This window comes from Ailuropoda melanoleuca, chromosome 2 (assembly GCF_002007445.2).
Source record: "Ailuropoda melanoleuca isolate Jingjing chromosome 2, ASM200744v2, whole genome shotgun sequence".
In the NCBI taxonomy this organism is placed as follows: domain Eukaryota; kingdom Metazoa; phylum Chordata; class Mammalia; order Carnivora; family Ursidae; genus Ailuropoda; species Ailuropoda melanoleuca.
The window spans coordinates 161,540,323-161,551,304 of NC_048219.1; the positions used below are offsets into that span (position 1 = coordinate 161,540,323).

Here is a 10,982-nt window from a genome sequence, read left to right on the forward strand (position 1 = left end):
GCAGCCCGCTCATAGACTACTCACTCATTGGATTACCATGTAAGTTTAGAACTTTCCTGAGTCTAGGAAGGGCCTACCTGCCCTGAGATGAATGGCTTGCTGCTGAGTCCTGACCCTGCAAGGAAGAAGGATCAGGAAATAGCTGTCAGTGTAAACCCACAAAGCTGCCACCTATGCCTCTCCACATGTGAGGGCAAAGTCCCCACAGAAGTGAGGCTGCCTCCAGCCTAGAGGTCAGAATAGCCCTTCTTAGGCCCAAGAGCAATGGCTATCTCTGCCTAAAGCCAGGTCTCTGTTCACTCATTCTGACGTCCCAGATAAGCCAGGCTTTCTTTGAAACATAGTTGTGGCCCTTCAACTGCAGGTATGAGCCCTACTTAATGTCTTAGATGCTGGGACCTGTGCCTTTCAGAGTCATTTGTTGCGGAAGAACTGTTGGAACCAACAACATGCCCTAGAACCCCAAGTACATGGCATTTTCACCTGCAGATGCTAATCTGTGTTCATCCCAGTCCCTTGAGAGGTCTGAGGGCTCCAGTTCTCTCTGCCCTGACAGGGATCTAAAACTATTAGAAAATACACTAAGAAGAACAAACAAACCCATGGAACTATACCACCATTTATTATTTATTCAGAGTTCTCTGGAAATGGCGAGCTGAGAAAATTAGGTGACATCTCTCACTGCCTACTGGAAATCAAAAGCATGGGAGAAGCTTCTGCTTCAGGTCCTAGGGCAGTGATCAGTTCCAGACTAGTCCTCCTGATGTAAACAACTGGAAAACTTGGAGGCAGTTGTTTTCAGACATTCCACAACAGATAGCTTAAGACGAAAACCCCAGAGAGAAGAGAAACTGATGAGGTGACTCTATGACCACGCAGATCTCCACCAGGCGACAACTTCTTGAGTGGGGTGCAGGGAAGTTCTGACAAGCTGAGGAAGCAGAGATCAGAGTTTGGGTCAACAGGCAGGACATGGGATGGAAAGAACTATGGAGGGGTGAAGGCCAGAAGTGCACATAGGGATGCCCCACAAGCCTTAGGCTAATGTCTAGACTGTGCATGTGCAGAGAAACACTACCAAGACTTTGCAGAGAGTAGCTGCTATGGGGCTGAGAGTGCGCTGACGTTTCTAGAGGTCCAGCAGTGCTAGAGAACACTGGAGCTATGACCCAGCCAGAGAAAAGACACCTGGTCGACATTCCAGGCATCCAGCTCAGACATCAGAAATGCCAATACTTAGGAAGAAGTACAAAGGCCAACAAGGCCTACCACTGATCTAGCCTAACAAAGCCCTAAACTAAGCCCTAACAAAATCCATAGGGGAGACCAAATTGAAGGCTGAATCCCGTCAAGTCAGAAGTGCTGGAGAACCACACTGGGCTTTCCAAGGACCCATCCTCACAGATGGGAAAATTATGTCTAGCAAGTCCAAAAAAATAAATCTGCCTACTGCAATAAAAATTAACATTAAAATAAAAATTGTTCCACAGAACTCGGGATTTCTACAACTTAGATTTCTCAGTAGCCAGTGTAAAATCAATAACTGCTAAATATGCAAAGAAACAAGAAAATGGGATCCATGGCCAAGAGGAAAACAGAAAATAAAAACTGCCCAGATATTGGATTTTGCAGGGAACTTAAAGCAGATACATTTGATTCAATTCAAATAACTGAATGAAAATACGGTCTGAATTAGTTAACACACAGGGAACCTCATGAGAAAAATAAAATATACAAGAAAGAGAAAGAAATGCAAATTCTACAAATGTAAAGTCAAATAACTGAAATTTTAAAATCCATTGGATGGGACTGACAACAGAATGAAGATGAAAATATTAAAAGTTAGTAAATTTGAAGATAGGTAAATATAAAAAAATCATATTAAAATGAAAACAGTTTTGTGAAATCTAAAAAGTTGAAGTTATATCAAAACCAAAAGAATCACTTCCAAAGTCCCATCAAAATTATGACTTTTTTGTGAATATAATAGGTATCAGAAATAAAAAAGACAATTTTTAAATCCTACCTTCCCCATCTTGAATATATATTTAAACACACCTGGGTAAAAATGCTGAACTCTTAAGACTTTCCCCCTTTTTTCGTTGTCATAAGAGGAAATAGATAAATCAAAATTCTAGAAATTAATTTTTGCCATTTTAGATTTCTTATCTCTCATGATAACAGAGTTACATTAGTAAATACAAGTCAATTTTATTTTAGTCAACATAAAATCCTTTGTTACTGAGAAACATAAATTTTAGTGGGTTGAACATTCTGATAACCTGTCAGCAAGGATGCTGCTTGGCCTCACACCAGAGTTTGCCGAGGGTGGAGCTAAGGGGTGGCTGTAGGAGGCGGACCTGGGCATTGCAGGGTATTGAGCAGTACCCCTGGTCTCCCACTCCCTCCCCAACTGTGTCAACCAAAAATGTCTCCAGACACTACCCGTCTGGAGGGGGGAAAATCGTCCCTGGATGAGAAGCACTGCCATAAACAAATAGGTCTTTTTTTCCCTCCTAGTTTATGACAAAGAAACAAACAACAAAGATGCTTGGTTTATAATTACGGTGAAAGCAAACATATCTTTCTATTAAAATACCTGATGTTAAATTTTGAAAGGAATTCCCTTCACTGAGTGAAAAACTTCTCCAACTTTGGGGAATGTTAGATTTTTATTATCAGGTTTAATTTAGACTTTCTTTAAGCCTGGTTGGTAGGGTTTGGATATTCGCTTTCAGTGAAGCAAATTTTATATATTTTCTGGCATGCGTCGTTCATCATTTGCTCACCTCTGAATAGCAAGCGCAAATCAGCTCCACACAGCTGGGACATTTTTATTAAAACAAACAGCAACCTATTCCTAAGTCATTTGTTAGGAAAATATGACACTTCCTTTACTTAACTGATCAAGGACACTTCAGGAATTTTGAAATAAAAAGACACCATAGACTGTAAGTTGTTCTTCATGAAACTCAATCTTTAGAAACTACGGAACAGGACATCCCTCTCGGGTACCCTCCCTCTTCTGGAACTTTGGACTATTACTTTACTATCACTCAATAAACCTTGCTTTGCTGCCAAAAAAAGAGAAAGAAACTACGAACGTTTTTCACATCAGTTATCTAAATCAAGACATCTTTTTCATCAGTTCAAAAATATTAGAAAAAATTAATATCCAATTCTTCCCAAAATGGGACTACTGATCAAGGGCAATGTGAAGCTTTAAAAAGAAAACAGTATAAAATCTGCAGGTTCTGGCATTGAATCGGAGTAGAAATATAACCACAAAATTCAAATCGGCAAAGGTATTTATTATTGCTGAGTCTCTCTCTTCTAAAGAAGAAAAAAAAAAAGAATCAGAATCTTGCTGGGTTTATTTGTGTGGTGTGTTCCCCACCCCACCCCCAGAAAAAATACACAAGAGTGTACTGTCAGAGTAAAAATGTATGCTCTAAGTCACAAGTCCCTTTCATGTCACTCACCTATATGATAAAGTCCAATCCAATCACTAGGGTCCACCTCCTCTTTAATGTCCCAGAAGATAATGAGGTTCTGGGCTTGCCCCAGCGTGTACTCGTACATGCTCGCAGTCAAGCTGGAGCGGCTCTCAGAAGTCACCAGGTCCGTGTCACTGTTCGCCCTCTGTAGGGTCATGTTCTCGGGCATGGAGCTCTGGGCGGCCAGGCTCTGGAGGTTCTCTGGGCTCAGTGTGTACCGCATCTGGGGATTTCGACGCCGCACAAAAAGCAGGTGCTCCCGGGCTGAGCTAGCCATCCTGTCTGCCTCTGGGAGGTTAGCTTCCTACAAAGCTGCAAGAGACATACAAGCACAAAGCATTAGCGTTACAATGCAAGGAATTAGGTTTAAGCTTCCCAGACATAAAGCCCTAAAGAGTGTTTATTAAAGCCCACCATGCAATAATCTTCTACTGCCAAAATAAAACCTATTACTCTACTGTCAACGGATGATGTCAGAAACAGCTCCTACGGACTGAGGTCACATGAAGACAAAGGCCATCACACACCTGTGGCCCTTGATTTCACTGGCACAGCTTCCTCCTGGCAATTAAGAAGGGGATTTCCCTACTAGCCCTTTTAGGTCTATCCTTTCCCAGACGCCCCACCTGCAGAAATGGTCCTCTTTTCTTTCACCACCACCCCCAACACACATACTTGATTCCTGTTGAAATTAAATTTTAAAATAGCAAGACAGAAAATTCTGATACAGTTGGAATAAAGAGTTGAGCACAGGTTACTTGCTCAGTTTCCTTCTCACAGGAATGTAACCCATTAGAATCTTTTTCAGGAACCTGCTCAAATGTCACCTCCACTCTTGAGTACAGTGGCCATTGTCTTAAAACTGCAACACCCCAGCCTTCCCCATCCCTCCCCTCTCCCTGTGTTTTTCTCTAATACAATTATTATGATCTGATGTGCCACACAGTGCCACATACTTATTTATTTGGTTATTGCATACCTCTCCCAACAAGAAGTAAGCTTGGGGAAAGGACAGTCTCCTCAATAAATGGCACTGGGGAAACTGGACAGCCACATGCAAAAGAATGAAACTGGACCCTTATCTTATACAATACAAAAAAACCCAAATTCAAAATGGATTGAAGATTTGAACATAAACCCTGAAGCCATAAAACTCCTGGAAGAAAACATAGGCAGCAAGCATCTTGACATCAATCCTGGCAATAATTTTTTGGATCTGACACCAAAAGCAAAGGCGACAAAAGCAAAAATAAACACATGGGACTATGTCACACTAAAACGCCTCTGAACAGCAAAAGAAACCATCAACCTTGATGCTATCCTGTCTCTATAAAGCAGCAACAGTGCCCCAGTAGTACTTGTGTATAGCAAGGGAGGAGGTGAAGTGGAGAAAGGATGGAGGTTAACCGTATATTTCTTTAACAAACTTTCACACAGCACTTACTCTTGTAAGTGATTTACAAATGTATATAGGTTATTTGGAAGACTTGTGTTTATAAATCAACAGCTGCACATGCTTAAACTTTCCCTGTCTCAATATGTTCATCTGTTAAATGGAGGAAACTAACGTACCATGCAAGATTGTGGTAAGGATTAGAAAAGCCATAAGTGAAAGCATTTGGTAAAAAGCAATTACTGTTATTTTAGTAATAATGTAATTACTGAATTAATTAATGCACTATTTAGTTTGGGGTAGCTCCAAGGACTGGAAGACAGTAAACAGAAGCCAAATGCTATAGACTACCTTTACACATGAAAAATCACTATGAGTTCTGCCTTCTGCTAGCTGACCCTGTAATTAGGAAAGAAAGAGAAAGCAGTCTATCCTTCCCCTGCCGCCCTATTCAACATAGCTCCTGGCTCCCAGAAGCCGGAAATGAGCGACATGAGGATACACAGCCCTTTGAGTTAAAGCTTCAGAACTCAAAAACATCTCTTAAATAATTGTTTCTACATTTAAAAAATTAATTCCAATTTCCAAATAATCCACTTGGGAAAGAACTTTTAAAGCTGAGCACCTACAATCAAGTAACTGCACATAGTGAGGGCAAGATTAAAGAGGGAAGAAATTAGAAGAACCTCAGGTACAGAATATGAAGCAAGTCTGTTGAAATGTCACTTAGAGTGATGAGCAGGGAGCCATTCCAGGGTCTCGAGCAGAAGAGGAAAAATATGAAATATAAATACAAGAAATTTAATCTGAGAGGAGAAGGAAAAAGATGGTGGAAGAGTAGGGGACCCCTTCTTCAGCTGGTTCCCTGAGTCGAGCTGGATATCTACCAGACCACCCTGAAAACCCACGGAATAAGCCTGAGACGCATGAAGATACATCTGGATCTCTACAAATGAACATATCCAGTGCTGAGTATTGAGGAACGAAGTGGGGAGCCCTGAATCCACGCACAGATATCGGAAGATAAACAGAAGGGAAAGGGAGCCACCGCACTCGGGCACCAGGATGCAGTAGCCACCTGCACTGGGGAGCCGGGCGGACTCATGGACTGGTACCCAGAAGAAAGCAGACTGAGACCGGGAGCCTGGGAACGCGTGCGACCAGACTGAAAACCAGAGCTCCAGAGCACTCACTGGAACTGGACTGAAACCGGGAGCTTGCGCGTGACCAGACTGAAAACCGGAGCCCCAGAGCGCATACTCGAACTAGACTGAAGCTGGGAGCTTGGGAGCGCGCGCATGAACGGGGGTGGCTGGCGGTGTTAGAAGCACAAAGGACAGAGATGTGCCAGCCCTGGAAATGACGGCTGGGAGAGTGGATGTGGGGCGCACATCCCGGGACATTGAGGGGTTTTTAGCAGCACCAATGGAAAGACAGAGTGGCCAAGAGAGCTCAGCGGAGAGCGGACTGCAATCTCTCTATTCTGAGACAGAGGCTAGGATACGCCACTGCTGCTCTGACTTTCAGAAGGGGCACAGAAAACCGCCAGGGAAAGCCACCAGAGAACAAAAGCCCGGAAATATAGCTCACACTGTGTCCATCCCCATTCCCCCTCGCAGGGGATGGGGCAACTCTACCCAAACAGGGGTACCTGAATATCAGCGCAAAAGGCCCCTCCCCCAGAAGGCAGGCTGAAAAATCAAGAAGCCCACATCCCTAAGGTCCCTATAAAACAAGTGCACACTGCCTGGCTCCTGGTCAATAATTTGGGCTCTGGAGAACCCCACAACCTCTTCTCATCAGAATGACGAGGAGGAGAAACCCTTAGCAAAGAAAGGAGACAGAGACTGGGGCCTCTGCCACAGAACTGATGGATATGGATATAACCAAATTGTCAGAAATGGAGTTCAGAGTAACAATGGTCAAGATGATGTGTACACTTGAAAAAAATAGTAATGAAAATATTAACGAAAATATAGAATCTCTAAGGCTGGAAATAAGAGCAAATCTGGCAGAAATTAAAAATGCTGTGAATCAAATGCAGTCTGAACTAGACGCTCCGACGGCCAGGGTAAATGAGGCAGAAGAACGAAGTAGTGAATTGGAGGATGGGATGGTAGAAGAGAAAGTTGAAACGGAAACTAGGCTCAAAAAAATCCAATCTCAAGAACGTAGATTACAGGAGATTACTGACTCAATAAAACATTCCAATGTCAGAATCATCGGCATCCAGGGGTGGAGAAAAAGAGGTCTAGAAGAGATAGCTGAACAAATTGTAGCTGAGAACTTCCCTAATCTGGCAAAGGAAACAAGCATTTGTGTCCAAGACGCAGAGAGGACCCCGCCCCAGATTAATGAGAGCAGGCCTACACCACGTCACGTCATACTGCAATTCACAAATATTAGATCCAAGGATACAGTATTGAAAGCAGACAGGGGGAAGAAAATCCTTACGTACAGAGGGAAAAATATCAGAATAACGTCAGACCTGTCTACAGAGACCTGGCAGGCTAGGAAGGGTTGGCAGGGTATTTTCAAAGCTCTATCTGAGAAGAACATGCAGCCAAGGATCCTTGATCCAGCAAGGCTGTCATTCAGAATTGATGGAGAGATAAGGACCTTCCAGGATCGCCAGACTCTGACCAAATTCGCAATCACGAAACCAGCCCTACAAGAGATATTGGGGGGTTTTTATAAAAGTAAAAAGGCCCCAAGAGTGATACAGAACAGAAATTTACAATCTATAGAAACAAAGACTTCACAGGCAACATGATATCGTTAAAATCATCTCTCTCAATAATCACTCTTAATGTGAATGGCCTAAATGCTCCCATAAAATGCCACACGGTTGCAGATTGGATAAAAGACATGACCCATCCATTTGCTGTCTACAAGAGACTCATCTTGAACCTAAAGATATATCCAGACTGAAAGTGAAGGGATGGAAAACCATTTTTCATGCCAATGGACCTCAAAGTAAAACTGGGGTAGCAATTCTCATATCAGAAAAATTAGATTTTAAACTAAAGACTGTAGTTAGAGATACAGAAGGACACTACATTATTCTTAAAGGATGTATCTAACAAGTGGATATGACAATTATAAATATCTATGGCCCCAACAGGGGAGCAGCAAGATACACAAGCCAACTCTCAACCAGAATAAAGAGACATATAGATAATAATACATTAATAGTAGGGGACTTCAACGCTCCGCTCTCAGCAATAGACAGATCACCTAAGCAGAAAATCAACAAAGAAACAAGACCTTTGAACGATATACTGGACCAGATGGACCTCATAGATATATACAAAACACTATACCCCAGAACAACAGAATACTCATTCTTTTCAAATGCACATGGAACTTTCTCCAGAATAGACCACATACTGGGTCACAAAACAGGTCTCAACCCATACCAAAAGACTGAGATTATTCCCTGCATATTCTCAGAGCACAATGCTTTGAAACTGGAACTCAATCACAAGGAAAAATTTGGAAGAAAGTCAAACACCTGGAAACTAAGAAACATCCTGCTCAGGAATGATTGCATAAACCAGGAGATTAAAAATCAGATTAAACAATTTTTGGAGACCAATGAGAATGAAAACACATCGGTCCAAAACCTATAGGACACTGCAAAGGCGGTCCTAAGGGGAAAATACATAGCCATCCAAGCCTCACTCAAAAGAATAGAAAAATCTAAAATGCAGTTTTTATATTCTCACCTCAAGAAGCTGGAGCTGGAACAGAAGAACAGGCCTAACACACACACGAGAAGGCAAGTGATCAGATTAGAGCAGAGATCAGTGAATTAGAAACCAGGAGCACAGTAGAGCAGATCAACAGAACTAGAAGCTGGTTGTTTGAAAGAATAAATAAGATCGATAAGCCACTGGCCAGACTTATTCAAAAGAATAGAGAAAGGACCCAAATTAACAAAATTGTGAATCAAAGGGGAGAGATCACAACCAACCCCAATGAAATAGGAAGGATCATTAGAAACGTTTATCAACAGCTTTATGCCAATAAATTAAACAACCTGGAAGAAACGGATGCCTTCCTGGAAACCTATAAACTACCAAGACTGAAACAGGAAGAAATTGATTTAAACAGACTGATTAATTATGAAGATATTGAAGCAATGATCAGAAACCTCCCCAAAAACAAGAGTCCAGGGCCTGATGGATTCCCTGGGGAATTCTACCAAACATTCAAAGAAGAAATAATACCTATTCTCCTGAAGCTGTGTCAAAAAATAGAAACAGAAGAAAAACTACCAAACTCATTCTATGAGGCCAGTATTAGCTTGATCCCCANGAAAACTACCAAACTTACTCTATGAGGCCAGTATTACCATGATCCCCAAACCAGGCAAAGACCCCATTAAAAAGGAGAATTACAGACCGATTTCCCTGATGAATATGGATGCCAATATTCTCAACAAGATCCTAGCTCATAGGATCCAACAGTACATTAAAAGGATTATCCATCAAGACCAAGTGGGATTCATACCTGGGATGCAAGGGTAGTTCAACATTCGCAAATCAATCAGTATGATAAATCATATCAACAAGAAAAGAACCAAGAACCATATGATCCTCCCAACTGATGCAGAAAAAGCATTTGACAAAATACAGCATTCTTGCCTGATTAAAACCCATCAGAGTGTAGGGATAGAGGGTACATTCCTCAATTTCATAAAAACCATCTATGAAAAGCCTAAAGTGAATATCACTCTCAATGGGGAAAAGCTGAAAGCCTTTCCCTTAAGATCAGGAACACAACAAGGATGCCCACTTTCACCATTATTATTCAACATAGTACTAGAAGTCCTTGCAACAGCAATCAGACAACAAAAAGGGATAAAAGGTATCCAAATTGGCAAAGAAGAAGTCAAACTGTCTCTCTTTGCAGATGACATGATACTCTATATAGAATACCCAAAGACTCCACCCCCAAACTACTAGAACTTAAAGAGCAATTCAGTAATGTAGCGGGATACAAAATCAATGCTCAGAAATCAGTTGCATTTCTATACACGAACAATGAGACTGAAGAAAGAGAAATTAGGGGATCCATTCCATTTACAATAGCACCAAAAATCATACGTTATCTTGGAATTAACTTAACCAGAGGCATAAAGGATCTATATTCTAGAAACTACAAGTCACTCTTGAAAGACATTGAAGAAGACACAAAAAGATGGAAAAATATTCCATGCTCATGGATCAGAAGAATAAACATAGTTAAAATGTCTATGCTACTCAGAGCAATCTACACTTTCAATGCCATCCCGATCAAAATACCAATGACATTTTTCAATGAACTGGAACAAACAGCCCTTAAATTTGTGTGGAACCAGAAAAGACCCCAAATCGCCAAGGAATTGTTGAAAAGGAAAAACAAAGCTGGGGGCATCACGTTGCCAGATTTACAGCTATACTGCAAAGCTGTGATCACAAAGACAGCATGTTCCTGGCACAAAAACAGACACATAGACCAATGGAACAGAATAGAGAACCCAGAAATGGACCCTCGGCTCTTTGGGCACTTAATCTTTGACAAAGCAGGAAAAAACATCTGGTGGAAAAAAGACAGTCTCTTCAATAAATGGTGCTGGGAAAACTGGACAGCTATATGCAAAAGAATGAAACTTGACCTCTCTCTCACACCATACACAAAGGTAAACTCCAAATGGATGAAAGACCTTGATGTGAGACAGGAATCCATCAAAATCCTAGAGGAGAACATAGGCAGCAACCTCTTTGACATCGGCCACAGCAACTTTTTTCATGACACATCTCCAAAGGCAAGAGAAACAAAAGAAAAAAATGAACTTGTGGGACTTCATCAAGATCAAAAGCTTCTGCACAGCCAAGTCAAAAAAACTAAGAGGCAGCCCACGAAATGGGAGAAGATATTTGCAAATGACACTACAGATAAAAGTCTAGTATCCAAGATCTACAAAGAACTTCTCAAACTCAATACACGAGAAACAAATAAACAAATCAAAAAATGGGCAGAAGATATGAACAGACACTTTTCCAGTGAAGACATACAAATGGCTAACAGACACATGAAAAAATGTT

At 41.5% G+C, this 10,982-nt stretch overlaps 1 protein-coding gene across 1 annotated transcript in view; it reads right to left on the bottom strand.

Annotated features, from left to right (window-relative positions):
* The window catches only part of HECW2 (HECT, C2 and WW domain containing E3 ubiquitin protein ligase 2), a 361,561-nt gene that overhangs the window by 224,210 nt on the left and 126,369 nt on the right, over positions 1–10,982 (bottom strand). The window contains exon 2 of the mRNA XM_034654885.1: positions 3,483–3,809. Within this exon, the coding sequence (XP_034510776.1) occupies positions 3,483–3,774 (292 nt within the window). The 5' untranslated portion in view covers positions 3,775–3,809. The remainder of the gene's footprint in view (positions 1–3,482; positions 3,810–10,982) is intronic.